Raw genomic sequence first — 23,870 nt, 5'->3', positions numbered from 1 at the left:
CGCTGTAGAGCCCACATTCGTTGACTTGCGGCTGAAACGGCAACGTTGACTCGCGCGTCGTGTGATTCGGGGACTTACATAAGAAGCTGAGTTGCGAACACGCCGCCAACGCCGCCGCCAGTCGACACATGAGAGCCGAATCGGCGGTCGGGTAAAGTCGGGCGTCTAGCAAACACATGACCATGTCCATGGAGGGTTGACTCAAGACGGCGCGGTCCGACCCGATTTCGTTCGGGCTGTGGTTGGACATGACGGGGTAGACGGTGAAGCGCCAACCCCACCCGTTCACCGAACTGTCGCTGGTGAAAGTCCAGCGCAATTCGTCACCTATAATACGAGCGGGAGTGACTATGATTAGCTACAACGAGCGGGAGTGACTATGATTCTTACCGGGAATGCGCAACTCGGCGGACCAATCGCTCCACTCTCGCCCGGATCTAGTGGCCACCACTCGACCAGTCCCGTCGGTTATTTGTAAAGGGTCGTGGCGACGCTCAGTCGAGCATCTTCGGTCGAACTCGACTCGGAGGGCGTCGGCGCCTGGTAGACGGACGTGACCTGAGCAACGACTCATTAAGTACTTAAACACTCAAGTGGGTTGTGGTACCTCTGAGGGTCACGTCGTCGATGTACGGATGGCTGGACTCCTGGACCACCGGATGGGGTGTACTCGACATGGACTGAGTGCTATTCGAGGTGTCTTCCAGTTCAGTAACGCATAGTTCTAGAAGCATGGCCCCGATGGATTTATTCGAGCTACCGAGAGCTACAAAGAGAAAGTCAGAGGGGATCGAGCGACTAGGGGGACGTACTAATGAGGACTGACGATAAAATCTCTTTGGCTTGGTCATCCTCGATTCTGTCCGCCACGGCCAACTTAAGCAAATCGACTAACAATCGGGCGTCGTTTTCAGTCAGGAGGGACGTGAACTCGTCGAGTCCCGCTATGCCACTGTCGCCGATAACCTTGAATTGCGAATTTTGTAGTCGTCTGATACTAGATCAGAAAATAGTGGCGTCCGAAGTGTACTTACCTCCGCGTGGGACGTCAACGTAGCCGCGATCACTGACATCGCACTCGTCGACATCCTCGAGTGTTTCGACGACATGCTCGCCGAGCAACTGCTAGCCGTCATTGATTGGATGAGCGCCAACGGATTTTCTTCGTTTTCTGGCGTCGTTTGGTGACTCTGCATTCCCACGATTTCTGTGATGGAAACCGGCGCTTCGCCCCCTCCTAGCGTAATCTCGCCGTCTTTGTTTAGTAGCGACCCTCCACCGCCTAGAGAGCGCTCGTGTGGCGAGTCTGGAGTCGCACTTTGCTACAACACTCAATTTATCAACCGATCGCCGCTTGACTTACGCTAAACCCACCTTGGCACAGGTGTTTTTCATGTTGGTATGACTGCACAGCGCCCTCACTATCGCCTGTCTCAACTGTTGTATATGCACGGCGTTCAAAATGTGCTGCAACGCTTGCTGTTTGGCGGTGTTGCTCTCCAACGACATCACAATACTGCTCAACGTAGGCGCGTTCTTCGCCGCTTGCTTATTCGTAACTTTTTCACCTTCGTAGAGTTTCAAAATGGACGCCCCTAGTGGGTCCTTAGCAACCGGAAAGATAACCGGCTCGACTTTGTTGACGATCTGCGTGTCCTGCAAAGTCCACGCGATCGAGTGCGAGCTTCCGCAAGCCACTCTGTTGATGTGCACGTCCTCCAACCCATGCACCAGCGCTGGTTTCCGGTTGACGATGGTCGAACCGTTGCCTTGTTGACCGTGGTCGTTGTCCCCCCAAGCGTACACCTGTCCGGTGTCCGTAACCGCCAGACAGTGTAACGCCCCCACAGCGACATGAATCACCTTCTTGTCCTTGAGGGCTTCGATTACCGTAGGCTTGCGGACGTGCTGATCAGAGCCATGACCTAACCGAAAGTAGTCGCCTTTGCCCCAGGTCCAGACCTCGCCGCTCTTCGTCAAAGCCAACGAAAACTGAGCCCCGCACTCAATCTGGACCACGTCCAGCGAGTTCAAGCGCTCGATGTTGTGAGGGACGTTGCACCCTTCAGACCCCCCACGACCCAATTTACCGAAGTCGCCGTCGCCCCACGAAAACACCAACCCTTCGTCGCTGAGAGCCAGAGTTTGAGCGTCCCGGCTGCCGCAAGCCACTTGCACGATGCGATGTCCAGACAACGTTTTGATCTGAAACGTCAGGTTAAATTTTTTCCCGGTTTTTGAGGTAAGCGTTTACCATTTTCGGTTTAAGCTGGGTGATGTTGTCGCCATGCCCCAGCCGCCCGTATTCGCCCAACCCCCACGTGTACAACTCCCCGCTGCTCGTAATGGCCGCCGAATGCGAGCTTCCGCAAGCTATATCTCGGATTTTTTTGCTCCTCAAAGCCTCGATCATCCTCGGCTTGTCTAAATTCAAACGGTTGCCGTGGCCGAGCTTGCCGTCTTCGCCTTCCCCCCACGAGAAGACCTTTCCGTCGAGGGTCAGCGCCATGGCGTGCTTCCCTCCCGAATGAACTGCGACTTTCTTGATCACGTACTGGCTGAGGAAGGGTATGGGGCGTGGGTAGGGCACGTTGTTGTTGTGGCCCAGACCTAACCGACCGTTCGTTCCTTCGCCGCAAGCGTACAGCTGAAACAGTCGAAATAAAGACACCTTCAAACTTACTTAACTCATTACTTTTCCTTCGTGCGACACGATGAATAAAGATTTCGACCCACCGGCGATGTGAATTGGACAAAGTTGACTTAAGAAGTCTGATTGGACGGGTAGTTTGACCTTGGAACCTTTCATGCCTCCTAATTGGTCCTTGTCGTTGAGACCCCAGACGAACACTCGACAACCGACTGTCGGCGACGGCTCGCCGTTGGAGTCTTGCGCTAAAATGGGCGGAGTTAAAATGTGACCAAGGACACGAGTGAAGTGTGGGGTGTGTCAAACTATACAAATATAAAATGACACTAAATGACAGAAATTAACACACACACATACACGCAGTCGTCAAACTTGCTGCTTGATGGTTGCATGCAGATTACACCCCAAATCGTGCAAACACAAATTTTTTGACCTCTTCAAACTCACCCTCTGTACTCTCTTTCAAGCTACTTTTAACAGGCTTTGAGTATCGTTTTTCAACTAAAAGCAATGCGATGACTCTAGTCTCGCTATGCGGAGTGGCGGCACTCACCGATATTCGAGGACGTCGACGGTCCCGGGATTTGTTCCTGATTCAGGTCCCAGTCGTTCGCCAGGAAGGAGATCGACGTCTTCAGCTCGCCGTGGGACTGTCGTTTCATTCCCACGATCGTCATTCCGTGGATTTTGCAATCGATGCCGTTGTTTCGGCACTTGGCGATGTTTACCTCAATGATGGGGTAAAACTGAGGACAATTAACGTAAAATTAGTCGTTTTTTGAAAAGTTAAACAAAATTTTTGCGATTTTTTTTCTGATAACATCTATAACAGTGGGGATAATATGAAATATATTTAAAGCAGATAACCAAGGGAAATAATGCTTGTCGAAAAATCGAAAAACTGAAAAATTGAGAAATCAAACATCTTAAAAATCGAAAAATCGAACAATCGGAACATCAAAAAATCGAAAAGTCTGGAATTTCAAAAACCGAAAAATTGACAAATCTAGAAATTAAAAAATTCTCAAAATTAAAATGTCGAGAAATCGAAAACTTGAAAAATCAACAAATCGAAAAATAGAAAAATCTAAAAAATTAAAAACCGAAAAATTAAAAAACAAAAAATCCCAAAACTGACTGAAATCGACAAACTGAATAATTGAGAAATTGGAAAGTCGAGAAGTCGAAAAAGAAAAATTCAAAAATCCAAATATTCTAAAATACAAAAGTCTAAAAAATTTAACATTAAAAAAATGCAAAAATCCAGAAAATGAACAATTGAAAAATGGAAACATCGAAATCTCGATAAATCTAGAAATAGAAAAAGTGAAAAATTAAAATATCGAAAAACTAAAAAACCTAGAAAATTAAAACCGAAAAATTGAAAACTCTAAAATTTAAAAAATCCAAAAACTGAACATCAGGATAATAAAAATATTTAAATTTTTCTATTTATCAAGTTTTTGATTTGTCAATTTTTCAACATTTCAATTTTGAGGATTTTTTAATTTCTGGACGTTTCAATATTCCGATTTATCTAAAAAATTAAAAATATTGAAAATCCTGAAATTGAAATATTCCCAGAACAGAAATTCTGAAAAATTGGGAAATCTAAAACTTAAAAAATCGAAAAATTTAAAAGCTCCAAAAACTGAAAATCCAAATGTCGGAAAATCCAACAACCGAAAAACTGAACATCAGAATAACGATAAATCGGAAAATTGAAAAATCCAGAAATTAAAAAATTGGGAAATGGAAACATCAAAAAATTGTTTAATCCAAAGTTTGGAAAATTGAAAAATCCAGAAATTAAAAAATTCTCAAAACTGAAATGTTTAAAAATTGGGAAATCGAAAAGTTGATAAACGAAAAATTGACATATTAAAAAACTAAAAAATTGTGAAAACGAAACATCAAAAAGCTGTACAATAAAAAAATTAAAACTCCAAAAATTTTTAAAATTAGAAAATTGAAAAACCGAAAAATTAAAAAGAAAGAAATCGAAAAATCGGAAAATCCATAATAAAAAAAAAATTGAAAAAAACAAAACATCCCAAAACTGACTTGTCGTGAAAGTAGGAAACCGAAAAACTGAATAATCGAAACATCGAGAAATTAAAAAGTCGAAAAACTAAAAAATTTTAAAAATTGAAAAACTGAAAAATCCAAATACCGAGAAATGTAACAATCGAAAAACTGAAAAATTGGAAAATCGAAGCTCTAAAAATACAAAAATCCTGAAATTGAAATATTCCCAGAATTGAAATTTTGAAAAATTGGGAAATCGAAAATTTAAAATCTCGAGAAATCAAAAAAACGAAAAATTTAAAAGCTCAACAAACTGAAAACTCCAAATTTCGAGAAATCCAACAACCGAAAAACTGAACATCAAAATAACGATAAATCGAAAAATTGAAGAATCCAGAAATTAAAAAATTCTCAAAATTGAAATGTTCAAAATATTAAAAAATTAAAAAATTGAGAAATGGAAAGATCAAAAAATCGTTTAATCCAAAATTTGGAAAATTGAAAAATCCAGAAATTAAAAAATTCTCAAAATTGAAATGTTGAAAAATTGGGAAATCGAAAAGTTGATACGAAAAACTGAAACATTAAAAAACTAAAAAATTGTGAAATCGAAACATCAAAAGCTGTACAATCAAAAAATTTAAAACTCCAAAAATTTTAAAAAGTAGAAAATAGAAAAACCGAAAAATTAAAAAAAAAGAAATCGAAAAATCGCAAAATCCATAATAAAAAAAATAGAAAAAACAAAAAATCCCAAAATTGACTTGTCGATAAAGTAAGAAACCGAAAAACTGATTAATTGAAACATCGAAAAATCGAAAAGTCAAGAAGTCGAGAAATCGAAAAGTCAAGAAATTTTAAAAATCAAAAATTCTAAAAATCGAAATTTTAAAAAATCGAAAAACTGAACATTAGGACAATAAAAATATTTCAATTTTTCCATTTATCAAGTTTTTGATTTCTTAATTTTTCAACATTTCAATTTTGACGATTTTTTAATTTCTGGACGTTTCAATTTTTCGATTTATCTAAAAAATTAAAAAAAAAAATTGAAAAACTGAAAAATCCAAATGTCGAGAAATCCAACAATTGAAAACTGAACATCGGATTATCGGTAAATTGAAAAATTAAAAAATCGAAGCTCTAAAAATTCAAAAATCTTGAAATTGAAATATTCCCAGAACTGAAATTTTGAAAACTCGAGAAATCGAAAACCTAAAAAATCGAGAAATCAAAAAATCGAAAAATTTAAAAGCTCGAAAAACTGAATATCTATCAGAATAACGATAAATCGGAACATTGAAAAATCCAGAAATTAAAAAATTCTCAAAATTCAAATGTTCAAAATATAAAAAAATATTAAAAAATTAAAAAATTGAAAACTCCAGAAACTAAAAAATTCTCAAAATTGGGAAATCGAAAAGTTGATAAATCGAAAAATTGAAATATTAAAAAACTAAAAAATTGTGAAATCGAAACATCAAAAAGCTGTACAATCAAAAAATTTAAAACTCTAAAAATTTTAAAAATTAGGAATTTGAAAAACCGAAAAAGTAAAAAAAAGGCAATCGAAAAATCGGAAAATCCATGATAAAAAAATAGAAAAAAACAAGAAATCCCAAAATTGACTTGTCGAGAAAGTAGGAAACCGAAAAACTGAATAATCGAAATATCGAGAAATTAAAAAATTTAAAAACTAGTATAAAAAATTTTAAAAATTGATAAACTGAAAAAACCAACAATCAAAAAAATGAACATCGGAATATCGGTAAATCGAAAAATTGAAAAAAGCTCCAAAAATACATAAATCTTGAAATTGAAATTTTCAAAATTTTTTTTCAATTGCAAATGTTCAGTTTTTCGATTGCTGGATTTCCCGGTATTTGGATTTTTCAGTTATTCAATTTTAAAATTTTTTTAGTTTTTCGATTTTTCATTTTTTTTACTTCTGGATTTATCGAGATTTTTTTCGATGTTTCGATTTTTTTAATTTAAAATTGTTTAGATTTTTCCATTTTATGCCATTTTGATTTCTCAATTTTTCATTTTTTCGACTTTTCGATTCTTAGGTTTTGGGATTTTTTGTTTTTTTTTTGTTTTTTTTTTTTTTTAATATGGATTATGCGATTTTTCGATTTTTTTCGGTTTTTCAATTTTCTAATTTTTAAAATTTTTGGAGTTTCAAATTTTTTGATTGTACAGCGTTTTTGATGTTTCGATTTCCCAACTTTTTAATTTTTTAATATTTAAATTTTTCAATTTTTCGATTTATCAAGTTTTCGATTTCACAATTATTCAACATTTCAATTTTGAAAATTTTTGAATTCATGGATTTTTCAATTTTTCGATTTATCGTTATTCTGATGTTCAGTTTTTCGATTTTTTAAGTTTTCGATTTCCCAATTTTTCAAAATTGGCGTTCTGGAAACATTTCAATTTCAGGATTTTTGAAGTTTTATTTTGGGTTTTTTTGTTTTTTCAAAATCGAAAAGGCGAGATGCCAAGAAATCGAAAAATTAAAAAATCTTTTAATCCAAAATTTGGAAAATTGAAAAATTTTAAAAGTCAAAAAATTGAAAAATCGAAAAATCTAAAATTTAAAAAATCGAAAAACTGAAAAATCCGAATGTCGAGAAAAAGAAAAACTGAACATCAGGATAACAATAAATCGAAAAATTGAAATATTAAAAAATTTAAAAATTGGGAAATGGAAACATCGAAGCGCTGTACAATAAAAAAATTTTAAAATTAGAAAATTGAAAAATCGAAAAAATAGAAAAAAAGAAATCGAAAAATCGCAAAATCCATAATTAAATAAAAATATATAAAAAACGGAAAATCCCGAGAAAGTAGGAAACCGAAAAACTGAATAATTGAAACATCGAGAAATTGAAAAATCGAAAATCCGAGAAACCTAAAAATTGCGTAATTCAAAATTTGGAAAATTGAAATAATTTTAAAAATGAAAAAATTGAAAAATCGAAAGCCGAAAATAAAAAAAAATCGAAAAATCCAAAATTTAGAAACGACAAAAATTGAAAACTGAAAAATTGGAAAATTGAAAAATCGTTAAACTGAAATTTCGGAAAATCGAGATATTAAAAACTAAAAAAAATCGAGATTTTTTTTTAAACAGTTCATTTACCCACACCTGCTCGAAACCGACGCCTCACCTTGTCCAAATTCGTCAACAGAACCACCGACGTGTCGTGGCTCTTCACGTTAATGACGTTCAGCTCCGTCAAGGAGTTGAGCGTGGAGCCCCCGTTGATGACGATCACCGACGGCATGTAGCTGTTGTCGGCCGGATCCACCCCGATCTTCAAACTCTTGACGACGACGTCCGGGAAGATCTCCAGCCGGATCCAGTGCTTGCCCTGGCTGCCGCAGCTCTGCCAAATCGAGCCGGGGATCTCGAACCTGGCGGCGTACTTCGACGAGACCGTGACGTTGCGCACGCACTTGCCCCAGTCGGAGATGAGCTCGCCCTCGCCCTCGAAGGCGTCGTGGCGGCAGTACTTGCCGGCCTTGCCGGCGTGCACCTCGGCGCCCCCCGGCTCGTTGATCCGGTTGAACGAGTGCTTGTGGTTGCGCTTGGTGTAGAAGCAGTTCTCGCAGAAGTCGAAGTTGTCGCAGACCTTGCACTTGAAGCGCGGCCCGGAGATGGGCGCCACGCAGCAGCCGTTGCAGGCGACGCCCTCGTGGCAGGAGGGCACCACCTCGATCTCGGAGACGAGGCCCAACCAGTTCTGCTGCTTGGGGAAGTCGACTTGGACATTTTGTCCGTTCGGAGAAATGCCTACGATGTCGTTATTATCCCTATTAAACGAAACGCGATTTCGTCTTACCAGCAACTACTCCGACGCTGTCGTGGGTCACGTGACCCCACTTGTACCTCGGGGTGGAGACGGTCGATTTCACTCGGACTTTGTCGCCGATTTTTAAGGTGGACGGGGTGGGGGCCGAGGGTGGAAAGCCCAGTAGTTCCACGTGGATGAATCTGACCCAGTAGGTGTTGACGCGTTGTTGCCAGTTGACCTAAGTATCACCGTCAGTCCATGGAAGTCTAAATTTTCATACAACCTGTAGGTTTAAGTCATGTAGACCTTCCCTATCAACTTTGACCACTTTTCCGATGTCACCCAGGTGGACTTCTTCGTAGCTTTTGCAGCATCGGACCAACATTCCCACCTCGACGTTGTCTCGGACGTACATTGCGTACTCGTCGTTTGAAAGGAACTGGGAGCGGCGGCAGTAGGTTTGTGTCGAGGAGAAATCATCGCCCTATATATACAAAAAAAAAGTAAATTCTATCAAGCAGTCCGATACTAGGTCGGAAAATAGTGGCGCTCTCTATCCACTTGTTAAATTATTTAGTGTATATATAACCTTGAAACTGACTAGACCAGAATTACTTATCATAATCTTTAATTAAAAAAATTATTATTATTATCAAGTTTATTAATAATAATAATACATTCTTAAAACACACTTATCGATGACGTCATCTAAACATTAATTATATTTTAAATAAAATTTTTATTGATCCAGCTCTCATTACTTTTGATACGTCATATTTAAATTTGCCGCCATTCAAAAATCTCAGACGTCAACCTTCGCAACAGGGTGTATATAAACATAACCTCAATTCGCGAACTTATATTCTCGATAGATGTTTTAGTTTCTAGCGCCGTAGTGTGTCGTTTTGAGTTGAAAAGCGCAAGGGGTGTTGTTCGGAATGGGGTGGACTTGCTGCGTTATTGGTTGCAAGATGACGTCACGAACTAAGGGGTTGTCGTTTTTTTCGTTCCCCAAGAGTCACGAAAAAGAGTGGCTCGAGATACTCAAGATGGAAAATGGGACAAACACGACATACTTAAGGGTGACTATGGGTGGGTTTTAGTACCAAGTTGACTGTTTTTTGTAGATTTGTTCCCTACATTTTCCGGAGTGTGAAATGTACATGGCTGGAAGTATAAGAAGGCTGCGGAAGTATGCGAAACCGTCGATCTTCAATTCGTGTGAAGAGATTGTTTTTTGTGAAAAAGAAGAAATGAAGGAGGAGGATATAAATGAAATATATGTAAGTGTAAATACATGTATTTGATAAAATTTAAAAGTGGGTTTTCAGTTACCTGAAATGACCACTGATGACGATAATTTTGAATTGGAAGAAATAGCAGCTACAGAGATAGTGGAAGAAATTAACCCCGAAGTACGAAAATATCTTTAGGTTATTATAAATTACCCATTCTGTTTTTTTCAGTTAAGTTATGACGCGCTTTTACTAGAAAATCAACAACTGAAGAAAGATTTAGAACTAATGAAGAAGATAAACCAGGCGCTCATAAATAATTGGCACGAATGCAATGTTAGTTCAAAAAAATATCCTCAAGTGTAGATTAATTTGTAATTTTTTTTAATTTTCAGGTTAAATACAATTCTGTCCTGCTAGAGAATGAACAACTAAAGAGCGAGCTAGAAGTACAGAAAGACAAGGGTCATGGGTTAAGGTTGTTGTTGTAAAGTCAAAATTATTTATTTTATGTTTAGGATAATTAAATCTAAAAAAATGAGTTCAGTTCAAATTTTCTACTCCTCATCCTAATGAAGTGTGCCGCTTACAGAATTTGCACTTTAATTCTTTCAATTTTTATTTTTTGGTTTGGGTAATTTTACAATTTTTCGATTCCACAATTTTTCATTTCCTCTAATTTTCGTGTTGCAATTTCTCGTGTCGGTTTTTTATTTTCTTTAATTTTACAAGTTTTCGACTTTTCTTTCACCGATGTCAAATTTTTCAATTTTTCGTTTCAATTTTCCGATTTTCATTTTTCAATTTTTCATTTTTTTTGGTTTCGTCAATTTTACGGCATTCAACTCTTCGAATTTTCAATTTTTAATTTTTCAATTTGCGATTTCTGAATTATTCATTTTTTCAATTTTTCGAATCCCCACTTTTCGATTTCGGTTTTCATTTTTTCGTTTAGGTATTTTATTTTCTTTATTTGTTTCAATTTCTTGATTTTTTTACAATTACATATTCTTTTTTTCGATGTGAACATTTTCAATTTTTAGAATAGCAATTTTTTGGTTTTATTTTTTTTTTAATTTTCGTAGTTTCGGATTTTTTAGGTTTTCGATTCTCGATTTTTCAATTTTTCGTTGCTCCAATTTTTTGGTTTAGGTATTTTATTTTCTGTATTTGTTACAATTTTTCGACTTGCCAATGTTCTGATTTATAATTTTTTTTTTTCAATGTGAAACTTTTCAATTTTTGATTTGTCAATATTTTGATTTGCAATTTCTCAGTTTTCCTTTTTTCTACTTTCGGATTTTTTAAAAACTATTTGAAACTGAAAAAACGAAAAACTAAAAAATCCGAAAGTAGGAAAATTATAAATTAGAACACTGAAAAGTTGAAAAATTGAAGCAAATAAAGAAAATAAATAAAATACCGAAACGAAAAAATAAAAATCGAAAAAATTTAAGTGAAATACTTGAAAATTAAAAAGTGAAAAGCGGAAATTGAAAAAGCAAAAAATTATAAAATCGGAACACTGAAAAATCGAAAAATTGTAAAAATAAATAAAATAAAAAACCAAAACGAAAATTAGAGGAAATGAAAAATTGTAGAATCGAAAAATTGAAAAATTAAAAAGTCGAATAAATAAAGTTAAAAAAAAAAATTCTAAAATTGTAAAATTGAAAAAGTGAATTTTTTTTAAGATCATTACAATTTCAAATGAAAACTAGAAAAGTTGCAAATCAAAAATTGAAAAAGCGAAAAATGAAAAAATTCGAAAGTGGGAAAATAAAAAAAATGAAAACAGAAAAATTGCAAATCGAAATATTAACAAATCAAAAATTGAAAATTTCACATTTAAAAAAAGGAAAAGTATGAATCAGAACATTGAAAAGTCGAAAAATTGAATCAAATAAATAATTGAAAAATGAAAAAATTCTAAAATCGAAAAAGTGATTTTTTTTAAGATTATTACATATGTATTTTAAATGAAACTAAAAAAATTGCAAATCAAAAATTGAAAAAACGAAAAATTAAAAAATCCAAAAGCAGAAAAATAAAAAAAAAGAAAATAATGAATCATCATACTGAAAATCGAAAAATTGTAAAAATAACTAAAGAAAATAAAAAACCGAAACGAGAAATTGCGAAACGAAAATTATTAGAGGAAACGAAAAATTGTAGAATCGAAAAATTGAAAAATTAAAAACCGAAAAATTGAAAAGTCGAATAAAAAATCCCATAATTGAAAAATGAAAAAGTTCTAAAATTGAAAAAGTGATTTTTGAAAGATTATAACATATTTCAAATGAAACCTATAAAAATTTCAAATCAAAAATTGAACAAATGAAAAATTAAAAAATCTCAAACTGAAAAAACGAAAAATTAAAAAATCCGAAAGTAGAAAAATAAAAAAAAAGGAAAACCGAAAAATTGCAAATCAAAATATTGACAAATCAAAAAATTGAAAAATTTCACATCGAAAAAAAGAAAAATTATAAATTACAACATTGACAAGTCGAAAAATTTAAACAAATACAGAAAATAAAATACCTAAACGAAAAAATTGAAGCAATGAAAAATTGAAAAATCTAGAATCGAAAAAACGAAAAACTAAAAAATCCGAAACTAGGAAAATTAAAAAAAATTGGTCTAAAGAGTTTAGACAGTACTTCCCTCGCTGTCGGAAACTTGACGACTGCATGCCTATTGTGTTTTTTTTCTCATTACATTTTTGTAGTGGGAATTTAAAAAAAAATTGCGATGACGTCATCAACATTTTTGCAAGGACACGTATATCAGTTGGGATAGATGTAGTGTAATACTAAGAATAAAATTATTATATTCTCAAATTTTCGGGAAAATGAATTGGGTCGTTTGAATATTGATTTGTAATAATTAATAAAATAACGAAACAATTTACTCACGTATACCTACGTATCAGAGGCAACTGAAAATCGTGTATGTATAAACATTGTTAATTTAAGATGACAGGCGTAACAGCATACGTGAGAGCCAAACACAGAAACTGTAAACAAAACGACCGTCGGTTTTATTGCTTCGACTTCCGCTTATTATATAAAACATTGGGTTTTATTTTAATTCTTGACGGTGAAATTCACAATTGGTTGATTATAAACATGTCTATTTCACATTCGCGGAATCAAGTGAACGCATAAAACAAATGCAGGTCTGTAATGTTAAAGTCGATGTAAATAAGCGTGCTACCCTTATGTTTCAACCGAGTTTTTCCTTTAACAAATTTTGTGTCTACGAAATTGGGTTGGTTGGGGTGTAATACTAATAATAAGTGTTGCCTTTAATTTAATCAATAAAATGAATTGACTTCATTAATTCTTTTGAACCACCTCTTAAGAAAATCTAAAAAATATGAATGGAATGATAAATCACAAGTACAAACTCATCATATTTTTTGCATTTTAGATAGGATTTATTCAGCAAAATTTAAGGGTGACGTCATCAATTTTTTTAGGAGGGATGAACAAATACATTTTGAACAAAAGTTTACCATGCTTATAATAACTTTAAAATATTCCCAAGATTTCAAAGCATTCGGTTTTGTAATTCCTGATTAAATCGATAAAATAAATTCACGCCTTCATTAATTTTTTTGAGTCACCCTGCATATGCAAATCCAAAAATATGAATGGAATGATAAATCACAAGTACAGACTCATCATATTTTGTACATTTTAGATACGATTTATTCGGAAAACTTTTGAGCTGACGTCATCAGTTTTTTGTAGAAGATAACCAAATATATTTTGACTAAAAATTTATTATGCTCTTTATAACCTTAAAACATCTGCAAGATTTCAAAGCATTCGGTTTTGTAGTTCCTGATTAAATCAATAAAATAAATTTACGCATTCATTAATTTTTTTGAGTCACTCTGTATATGCAAATCCAAAAAATATGAATGGAGTGATAAATGACAAGTACAGGCTCATCATATTTTGTACATTTTAGATATGATTTATTCGGCAAACTTTCGAGCTGACGTCATCAAGTTTTTGGAGGGGATAAGCAAATATATTTTGACTAAACATTTATTATGCTCTTTATGACCTTAAAACATCTGCAAGATTTCAGAGCATTCGGTTTTGTAGTTCCTGATTAAATCAATAAAATATATTTACGCATTCATTAATTTTTTTGAGTCACCCTGTATATGCAAATCCAAAAAATATTAATGGAGTGATAGTTCACAAGTACAGACTCATCATATTTTGTACATTTTAGATATGATTTATTCCACAAACTTTTGAGCTGACGTCATCAAGTTTTTGGAGGGGATAAGCAAATATTTTTTGACTAAAGATTTATGATGCTCTTTATAGCCTTAAAACATCTGCAACATTTCAAAGCATTCTGGTTAGCAGATTAAAAATTAAATTTCAAAATGTTGTTTTATAATTTTGATTTTTTTTCAAAAATCTGGACGTTTCGGGTGAAAAGTCGATTCAGAGTTGTAAACTACATGTGTAGGACTATGTTATTTTATACAATTGAAAACCCATTTACTATGTACAATTTTGAAGTGACGTCATCGCTTTAGTGGTGGGGATGATTCGACAAATTTTGGTTAGCGTTTTACCATCTACATGATATTCTTAATATAAGTACAAAATTTCACAACAATCGGTCGAGTACTTTCGGAGATTATCTGTCTAATAAAAATCCGGGACAACAGACGGACAGACGGACAGACGGACGGACAGACGGACAGACGGACGGACAGACGGACAGACGGACAGACGGACGGACAGACGGACAGACGGACGGACAGACGGACAGACAGACGGAAATGGGAGACCTATTTCTTCGTCTTCTAGGGGTCATGAAAGATCGAGAAAACGTAAAAGTAGAGAGTCGGCCGACGGACTCGATTACAATACTTCCTTTGCTTACGCTCGGGAAGTAAAAATAAAACCGAAAAATTGCAAATCTAAAAATTGAAAATGTTCACATCGAAAAAAAAGAATAATTGTAAATCAGAACATTGAAAAATCGAGAAATTGAAACAAATAAAGAAGATAAAACTAGAAAAATTGCAAATCAAAAATTGAAGAAAAGAAAAATTGAATTTTCGTTTCGGTATTTTATTTATTTTCTTTATTTCATTCAATTTTTCGACTTTTCAATGTTCTAATTTATTTTTCTTTTTTTCGATGTGAAATTTTTTAATTTTTCATTTCTTCAATTTTTCTAGTTTTAATTTGAAATATGTAATAATCTTGAAAAAATTTCACTTTTTCAATTTTACAATTTTAGAATTTTTTCATTTTTCAATTATGGGATTTTAAAACCATTTCTTTATTTGTTTCAATTTTTCGACTTTTCAATGTTCTGATTTATAATTTTTCTTTTTTTCGATGCGAAAATCTTCAATTTTTAGATTTGCAATTTTCGGTTAAATTTTCCTACTTTCGGAATTTTTTAGTTTTCCGTTTTTTCAATTTTAGATTTTTCAGTTTCTCGATTTTTCATTTCTTCAATTTTTGATTTGCAGTTTTTCTAGTTTTCATTTAAAATATGTAATAATCTTAAAAAAAATCACTTTCAATTGTTACAATTATAGAATTTTTTCATTTTTCAATTATGGGTTTTAGAAATGTATTCGACTTTTCAATTTTTCGATTTTTAATTTTTCGACTACAATTTTTCATTTCCTCTAATTTTCGTTTCGTAATTTCCCGTTTCGGCTTTTTATTTTCTTTGTTTTTACAATTTTTCGACTTTTCAATGTTCTTTCGATATGAAACTTTTTAATTTTTGGACTTGCAATGTTTAGATTTGAAATTTTTCGGTTTTATTTTTTTTTTTAATTTTCTATTTTAGAATTTTTCAATTTCTCGATTTTTCAATGTTCTGATTTAAAATTTTTCTTTTTTTCGATGTGAATAATTTTAATTTTTAGATTTGCAACATTTAGATTTACAATTTTTTGGTTATCATTTTTTTAAATTTTCCTACTTTCGGATTTTTTAGTTGTTTGTTTTTTCAATTTTAGATTTTTCAGTTTCTCAATTTTTCATTTCTTCAATTTTTGATTTGCAGTTTTTCTAGCTTTGATTTAAAATATGTAATAATCTTAAAAAAATTCACCTTTTCAATTTTACAATTTTAGATTTTTTTCATTTTTCAATTATGGGATTTAAACAATTTATTCGACTTTTCAATTTTTAGATTCTACAATTTTTCATTTCCTCTAATTTTCGTTTCGTAATTTCCCGTTTCGGCTTTTTTTCCTTTGTTTTTAGGGTTTTTCGATTTTCATTTTTTCGTTTCGGTATTTTATTTTCTTTATTTGTTTCAATTTTTCGACTTTTCAATGTTCTTTCGATGTGAAACTTTTTAATTTTTGGACTTACAATGTTTAGATTTGAAATGTTTCGGTTTTATTTTTGTTTAAATTTTCTATTTTCGAATTTTTCAATTTTTAGATTTGCAATTTTTCGGTTGTCATTTTTCTAAATATTCCTACTTTCGGATTTTTTAGTTTTTCGTTTTTTCAATTTTAGATTTTTCAGTTTCTCGATTTTTCATTTCTTCAATTTTTGATTTGAAGTTTTTCTAGTTTTCATTTAAAATATATAATATTCTTAAAAAAAATTCACTTTTTCAATTTTACAATTTTAGATTTTTTCATTTTTCAATTATGGGACTTTAAAAATTTATTCGACTTTTCAATTTTTCGATTCTACAATTTTTCATTTCCTCTAATTTTCGTTTTGGTTTTTTATTTTATTTATTTTTACAATTTTTCGATTTTTTTATTTTGCACTTCAAGTTTTTCGATTTTAATTTTTTCGTTTCGATATTTTCTTTATTTTCTTTATTTCCTTCAATTTTTCGACTTTTCAATGTTCTAATTTATAATTTTTCTTTTTTTCGATGTGAAATTTTTCAATTTTTCGTTTTTTCAATTTTAGATTTTTTAGTTTCTCGATTTTTCAAGTTTTCGTTTCTTCAATTTTTCTAGTTTTAATTTGAAATATGTAATAATCTTAAAAAAAAATTTCACTTTTTCAATTTTACAATTTTAGAATTTTTTCATTTTTCAATTATGGGATTTTAAAACCATTTCTTTATTTGTTTCAATTTTTCGACTTGCCAATGTTCTAATTTATAATTTTTCTTTTTTTCAATGTGAAACTATTCAATTTTTAATTTGTCAATATTTTGATTTGCAATTTCTCAGTTTTCCTTTTCTACTTTCGGATTTTTTAAAAAGTATTTGAAATTGAAAAAACGAAAAACTAAGAAATCCGAAAGTAGGAAAATAAAAAAAAAAAATGAACATTTTCACATCGAAAAAAGAAAAATTAGAAATTATAACAGTGAAAAGTTGAAAAATTGAAGCAAATAAAGAAAATAAATAAAATACCGAAACGAAAAAATAAAAATCGAAAAAATTGAAGTGAAATACTTAAAAAATTAAAAGTGAAAAGCTGAAATTGAAAAAGCAAAAAATTATAAAATCGGAACACTGAAAAATCGAAAAACTGTAAAAATAAATAAAATAAAAAACCAAAACGAGAAATTACAAAACGAAAATTAGAGGAAATGAAAAATTGAAAAAGTCGAATAAAGTTTAAAAAAAAAATTGTAAAATTAAAAAAGTGAAAATTTTTAAGATCATTACATATTTCAAATGAAAAATAGAAAAATTGCAAATCAAAAATTGAAAAAACGAAAAATGAAAAAATCCGAAAGTGGGAAAATAAAAAGAATGAAAACAGAAAAATTGCAAATCGAAATATTAACAAATCAAAAATTGAAAATTTCACATTTAAAAAAAGGAAAAGTATGAATCAGAACATTGAAAAGTCGAAAAATTGAATCAAATAAAGAAATAGTTTTAAAATCCCATAATTGAAAAATGAAAAAATTCTAAAATCGAAAAAGTGAATTTTTTTTAAGATTATTACATATGTATTTTAAATGAAATTAAAAAAATTGCAAATCAAAAATTGAAAAATTTAAAATTGAAAAAACGAAAAACTAAAAAATCCGAAAGTAGGAAAACTAAAAAAAAAATGAAAACCGAAAAATTGCAAATCTAAAAATTGAAAATTTTCACATCGAAAAAAGAAAAATTATAAATCAGAACATTGAAAAGTCGAAAAATTGAAGGAAATAAAGAAAATAAATAAAATACCCAAACGAAAAAATGAAAATCGAAAATATTGAAAATTCGAAAAATTGTAAAAATTAATAAAATAGAAAACCAAAACGGGAAATGGCAAAACGAAAATTAGAGGAAATGAAAAATTGTAGAATCGAAACATTGAAAAATTAAAAAGTCGAATAAATAGTTTTTAAAATCCTATGAAAAAATTCTAAAATTTTAAATTGAAAAAGTGAATTTTTTTTAAATTACATATTTTAAATGAAAACTAAAAAAATCGCAAATCAAAAATTGAAAAAACGAAAAATAAAAAAAATCCGAAAGTAGAAAAATAAAAAAAGAAAATTATGAATCAGCACACTGAAAATCAAAAAATTGTAAAAATAAAGAAACTAAAAAACCGGAACGAGAAATTGCGAAACGAAAATTATTAGAGGAAATGAAAAATTGTAGAATCGAAAAATTGAAAAATTAAAAACCGAAAAATTGAAAAGTCGAATAAAAAATCCCATAATTGAAAAATGAAAAAATTCTAAAATTGAAAAAGTGATTTTTTTTAAGATTATAACATATTTCAAATGAAACCTATAAAAATTTCAAATCAAAAATTGAACAAATGAAAAATTAAAAAAATCTCAAACTGAAAAAACTAAAAATTTAAAAATCCGAAAGTAGAAAAATAAAAAAAAAAGGAAAACCGAGAAATTGCAAATCAAAATATTGACAAATCAAAAATTGAAAAATTTCACATTGAAAAAAAGAAAAATCATAAATCAGAACAGTCGAAAAATTTAAACAAATACAGAAAATAAAATACCTAAACGAAAAAATTGAAGCAATGAAAAATTGAAAAATCTAGAATCGAAAAAACGAAAAACTAAAAAATCCGAAACTAGGAAAATTAAAAAAAATAAAACCGAAAAATTGCAAATCTAAAAATTGAAAATGTTCACATCGAAAAAAAGAATAATTGTAAATCAGAACATTGAAAAATCGAGAAATTGAAAAAATAAAGAACATAAAACTAGAAAAATTGCAAATCAAAAATTGAAGAAAAGAAAAATTGATTTTTCGTATCGGTATTTTATTTATTTTCTTTATTTTATTCAATTTTTCGACTTTTCAATGTTCTAATTTATATTTTTCTTTTTTTCGATGTGAAATTTTTCAATTTTTCATTTCTTCAATTTTTCTAGTTATAATTTGAAACATGTAATAATCTTGAAAAAATTTCACTTTTTCAATTTTACAATTTTTTCATTTTACTTCCCGAGCGTAAGCAAAGGAAGTATTGTAATCGAGTCCGTCGGCCGACTCTCTACTTTTACGTTTTCTCGATCTTTCATGACCCCTAGAAGACGAAGAAATAGGTCTCCCATTTCCGTCTGTCTGTCCGTCTGTCCGTCTGTCCGTCTGTCCGTCCGTCTGTCCGTCTGTCCGTCTGTTGTCACGGATTTTTATTAGACAGATAATCTCCGAAAGTACTCGACCGATTGTTGTGAAATTTTGTACTTATATTAAGAATATCATGTAGATGGTAAAACGCTAACCAAAATTTGTCGAATCATCCCCACCACTAAAGCGATGACGTCACTTCAAAATTGTACATAGTAAATGGGTTTTCAATTGTATAAAATAACATAGTCCTACACATGTAGTTTAGAACTCTGAATCGACTTTTCACCCGAAACGTCCAGATTTTTGGAAAAAAAATCAAAATTATAAAACAACATTTTGAAATTTAATTTTTAATCTGCTAACCAGAATGCTTTGAAATGTTGCAGATGTTTTAAGGCTATAAAGAGCATCATAAATCTTTAGTCAAAAAATATTTGCTTATCCCCTCCAAAAACTTGATGACGTCAGCTCAAAAGTTTGTGGAATAAATCATATCTAAAATGTACAAAATATGATGAGTCTGTACTTGTGAACTATCACTCCATTAATATTTTTACTTCCCGAGCGTAAGCAAAGGAAGTATTGTAATCGAGTCCGTCGGCCGACTCTCTACTTTTACGTTTTCTCGATCTTTCATGACCCCTAGAAGACGAAGAAATAGGTCTCCCATTTCCGTCTGTCTGTCCGTCTGTCCGTCTGTCCGTCTGTCCGTCTGTCCGTCTGTCCGTCTGTCCGTCTGTTGTCACGGATTTTTATTAGACAGATAATCTCCGAAAGTACTCGACCGATTGTTGTGAAATTTTGTACTTATATTAAGAATATCATGTAGATGGTAAAACGCTAACCAAAATTTGTCGAATCATCCCCACCACTAAAGCGATGACGTCACTTCAAAATTGTACATAGTAAATGGGTTTTCAATTGTATAAAATAACATAGTCCTACACATGTAGTTTACAACTCTGAATCGACTTTTCACCCGAAACGTCCAGATTTTTGGAAAAAAAATCAAAATTATAAAACAACATTTTGAAATTTAATTTTTAATCTGCTAACCAGAATGCTTTGAAATGTTGCAGATGTTTTAAGGCTATAAAGAGCATCATAAATCTTTAGTCAAAAAATATTTGCTTATCCCCTCCAAAAACTTGATGACGTCAGCTCAAAAGTTTGTGGAATAAATCATATCTAAAATGTACAAAATATGATGAGTCTGTACTTGTGAACTATCACTCCATTCATATTTTTTGGATTTGCATATACAGGGTGACTCAAAAAAATTAATGAATGCGTAAATATATTTTATTGATTTAATCAGGAACTACAAAACCGAATGCTCTGAAATCTTGCAGATGTTTTAAGGTCATAAAGAGCATAATAAATGTTTAGTCAAAATATATTTGCTTATCCCCTCCAAAAATTTGATGACGTCAGCTCGAAAGTTTGCCGAATAAATCATATCTAAAATGTACAAAATATGATGAGCCTGTACTTGTCATTTATCACTCCATTCATATTTTTTGGATTTGCATATACAGAGTGACTCAAAAAAATTAATGAATGCGTAAATATATTTTATTGATTTAATCAGGAACTACAAAACGGAATGCTCTGACATCTTGCAGATGCTTTAAGGTTATAAAGAGCATAATAAATGTTTAGTCAAAATATATTTGCTTATCCCCTCCAAAAACTTGATGACGTCAGCTCGAAAATTTGCCGAATAAATCATATCTAAAATGTACAAAATATGATCAGTCTGTACTTGTGATCTATCACTCCATTTATATTTTTTGGATTTGCATATACAGGGTGATTCAAGAAAATAAATGAAAGCGTAAATTTATTTTACTGATTTACTCAGGAACTACAAAACCAAATGCTTCGAAATCTTGAAGATATTTTAAAATTATCATAAGCATGGTAAATTTTTGATCAAAACGTATTTGGTCGTCACCCCTAAAAAATTTATGATGTCACCACAAAATTTTGCTGAATAAATCCTATCTAAAATGTACAAAATATGGTGAGTCTCGTCTAGTGATTTATCATTCCATTCAAATTTTTTCGATTTGCATATACAGGGTGACTCAAAAAAATTAATGAATGCGTAAATTTATTTTATTGATTTAATCAGGAACTACAAAACCGAATGCTTTGAAATCTTGCAGATGTTTTAAGGTTATAAAGAGCATAATAAATTTTTAGTCAAAATATATTTGGTTATCTTCTACAAAAAACTGATGACGTCAGCTCAAAAGTTTTCCGAATAAATCGTATCTAAAATGTACAAAATATGATGAGTCTGTACTTGTGATTTATCATTCCATTCATATTTTTGGATTTGCATATGCAGGGTGACTCAAAAAAATTAATGAAGGCGTGAATTTATTTTATCAATTTAATCAGGAATTACAAAACCGAATGCTTTGAAATCTTGGGAATATTTTAAAGTTATTATAAGCATGGTAAACTTTTGTTCAAAATGTATTTGTTCATCCCTCCTAAAAAAATTGATGACGTCACCCTTAAATTTTGCTGAATAAATCCTATCTAAAATGCAAAAAATATGATGAGTTTGTACTTGTGATTTATCATTCCATTCATATTTTTTAGATTTTCTTAAGAGGTGGTTCAAAAAAATTAATGAAGTCAATTTATTTTATTGATTAAATTAAAGGCAACACTTATTATTAGTATTACAACCCAACCAACCCAATTTGGTAGACACAAAATTTGTTAAAGGAAAAACTCGGTTGAAACATAAGGGTAGCACGCTTATTTACATCGACTTTAACATTACAGACCTGCATTTGTTTTATGCGTTCACTTGATTCCGCGAATGTGAAATAGACATGTTTATAATCAACCAATTGTGAATTTCACCGTCAAGAATTAAAATAAAACCCAATGTTTTATATAATAAGCGGAAGTCGAAGCAATAAAACCGACGGTCGTTTTGTTTACAGTTTCTCTGTTTGGCTCTCACGTATGCTGTTACGCCTGTCATCTTAAATTAAGAATGTTTATACATACACGATTTTCAGTTGCCTCTGATACGTAGGTATACGTGAGTAAATTGTTTCGTTATTTTATTGATTATTACAAATCAATATTCAAACGACCCAATTCATTTTCCCGAAAATTTGAGAATATAATAATTTTATTCTTAGTATTACACTACATCTATCCCAACTGATATACGTGTCCTTGCAAAAATGTTGATGACGTCAGCGCAATTTTTTTTTAAATTCCCCACTACAAAAATGTAATGAGAAAAAAAACACAATAGGCATGCAGTCGTCAAGTTTCCGACAGCGAGGGAAGTACTGTCTAAACTCTTTAGACCAATTTTTTGGATTTGCATATACAGGGTGACTCAAAAAAATTAATGAATGCGTAAATATATTTTATTGATTTAATCAGGAACTACAAAACCGAATGCTCTGAAATCTTGCAGATGTTTTAAGGTCATAAAGAGCATAATAAATGTTTAGTCAAAATATATTTGCTTATCCCCTCCAAAAACTTGATGACGTCAGCTCGAAAGTTTGCCGAATAAATCATATCTAAAATGTACAAAATATGATGAGCCTGTACTTGTCATTTATCACTCCATTCATATTTTTTGGATTTGCATATACAGAGTGACTCAAAAAAATTAATGAATGCGTAAATTTATTTTATTGATTTAATCAGGAACTACAAAACCGAATGCTTTGAAATCTTGCAGATGTTTTAAGGTTATAAAGAGCATAATAAATTTTTAGTCAAAATATATTTGGTTATCTTCTACAAAAAACTGATGACGTCAGCTCAAAAGTTTTCCGAATAAATCGTATCTAAAATGTACAAAATATGATGAGTCTGTACTTGTGATTTATCATTCCATTCATATTTTTGGATTTGCATATGCAGGGTGACTCAAAAAAATTAATGAAGGCGTGAATTTATTTTATCGATTTAATCAGGAATTACAAAACCGAATGCTTTGAAATCTTGGGAATATTTTAAAGTTATTATAAGCATGGTAAACTTTTGTTCAAAATGTATTTGTTCATCCCTCCTAAAAAAATTGATGACGTCACCCTTAAATTTTGCTGAATAAATCCTATCTAAAATGCAAAAAATATGATGAGTTTGTACTTGTGATTTATCATTCCATTCATATTTTTTAGATTTTCTTAAGAGGTGGTTCAAAAAAATTAATGAAGTCAATTTATTTTATTGATTAAATTAAAGGCAACACTTATTATTAGTATTACACCCCAACCAACCCAATTTGGTAGACACAAAATTTGTTAAAGGAAAAACTCGGTTGAAACATAAGGGTAGCACGCTTATTTACATCGACTTTAACATTACAGACCTGCATTTGTTTTATGCGTTCACTTGATTCCGCGAATGTGAAATAGACATGTTTATAATCAACCAATTGTGAATTTCACCGTCAAGAATTAAAATAAAACCCAATGTTTTATATAATAAGCGGAAGTCGAAGCAATAAAACCGACGGTCGTTTTGTTTACAGTTTCTGTGTTTGGCTCTCACGTATGCTGTTACGCCTGTCATCTTAAATTAACAATGTTTATACATACACGATTTTCAGTTGC

At 31.6% G+C, this 23,870-nt stretch overlaps 2 protein-coding genes across 2 annotated transcripts in view; one reads left to right on the top strand and one right to left on the bottom strand.

Annotated features, from left to right (window-relative positions):
• The window catches only part of LOC135129508 (E3 ubiquitin-protein ligase HERC2), a 105,377-nt gene that overhangs the window by 19,000 nt on the left and 62,507 nt on the right, over positions 1 to 23,870 (bottom strand). Inside the window, 13 exon segments of the mRNA XM_064056673.1 lie at positions 3 to 31; positions 79 to 327; positions 391 to 558; positions 608 to 766; positions 813 to 966; positions 1,035 to 1,322; positions 1,375 to 2,205; positions 2,255 to 2,647; positions 2,696 to 2,895; positions 3,204 to 3,396; positions 7,852 to 8,477; positions 8,527 to 8,716; positions 8,762 to 8,962. Coding sequence (XP_063912743.1) covers positions 3 to 31; positions 79 to 327; positions 391 to 558; positions 608 to 766; positions 813 to 966; positions 1,035 to 1,322; positions 1,375 to 2,205; positions 2,255 to 2,647; positions 2,696 to 2,895; positions 3,204 to 3,396; positions 7,852 to 8,477; positions 8,527 to 8,716; positions 8,762 to 8,962 — 3,681 coding nt within the window.
• On the top strand, positions 9,266 to 10,254 carry LOC135129510 (THAP domain-containing protein 5-like). Its single transcript, XM_064056675.1, has 5 exons — positions 9,266 to 9,560; positions 9,606 to 9,761; positions 9,810 to 9,893; positions 9,945 to 10,049; positions 10,109 to 10,254. The coding sequence occupies exons 1-5, from the start codon at positions 9,417 to 9,419 to the stop codon at positions 10,202 to 10,204; spliced, it is 585 nt and encodes a 194-aa protein (XP_063912745.1). The 5' UTR covers positions 9,266 to 9,416; the 3' UTR covers positions 10,205 to 10,254.

This window comes from Zophobas morio, unplaced genomic scaffold (assembly GCF_036711695.1).
Source record: "Zophobas morio isolate AGI-343-1 ecotype UQ-CSIRO unplaced genomic scaffold, CSIRO_AGI_Zmor_V1 ptg000016l, whole genome shotgun sequence".
Taxonomy (NCBI): domain Eukaryota; kingdom Metazoa; phylum Arthropoda; class Insecta; order Coleoptera; family Tenebrionidae; genus Zophobas; species Zophobas morio.
This window is presented reverse-complemented; position numbering and strand designations above follow the sequence as displayed.

Excerpts from the sequence above, each read along its gene's own strand:
- LOC135129510 (XM_064056675.1), top strand. The coding sequence starts at position 9,417 with ATGGGGTGGACTTGCTGCGTTATTGGTTGCAAGATGACGTCACGAACT. Across the intron at positions 9,894-9,944 it reads TGGAAGAAATTAACCCCGAA|TTAAGTTATGACGCGCTTTT; the intron begins GTACGAAAATAT and ends TGTTTTTTTCAG. Across the intron at positions 10,050-10,108 it reads ATAATTGGCACGAATGCAAT|GTTAAATACAATTCTGTCCT; the intron begins GTTAGTTCAAAA and ends TTTAATTTTCAG.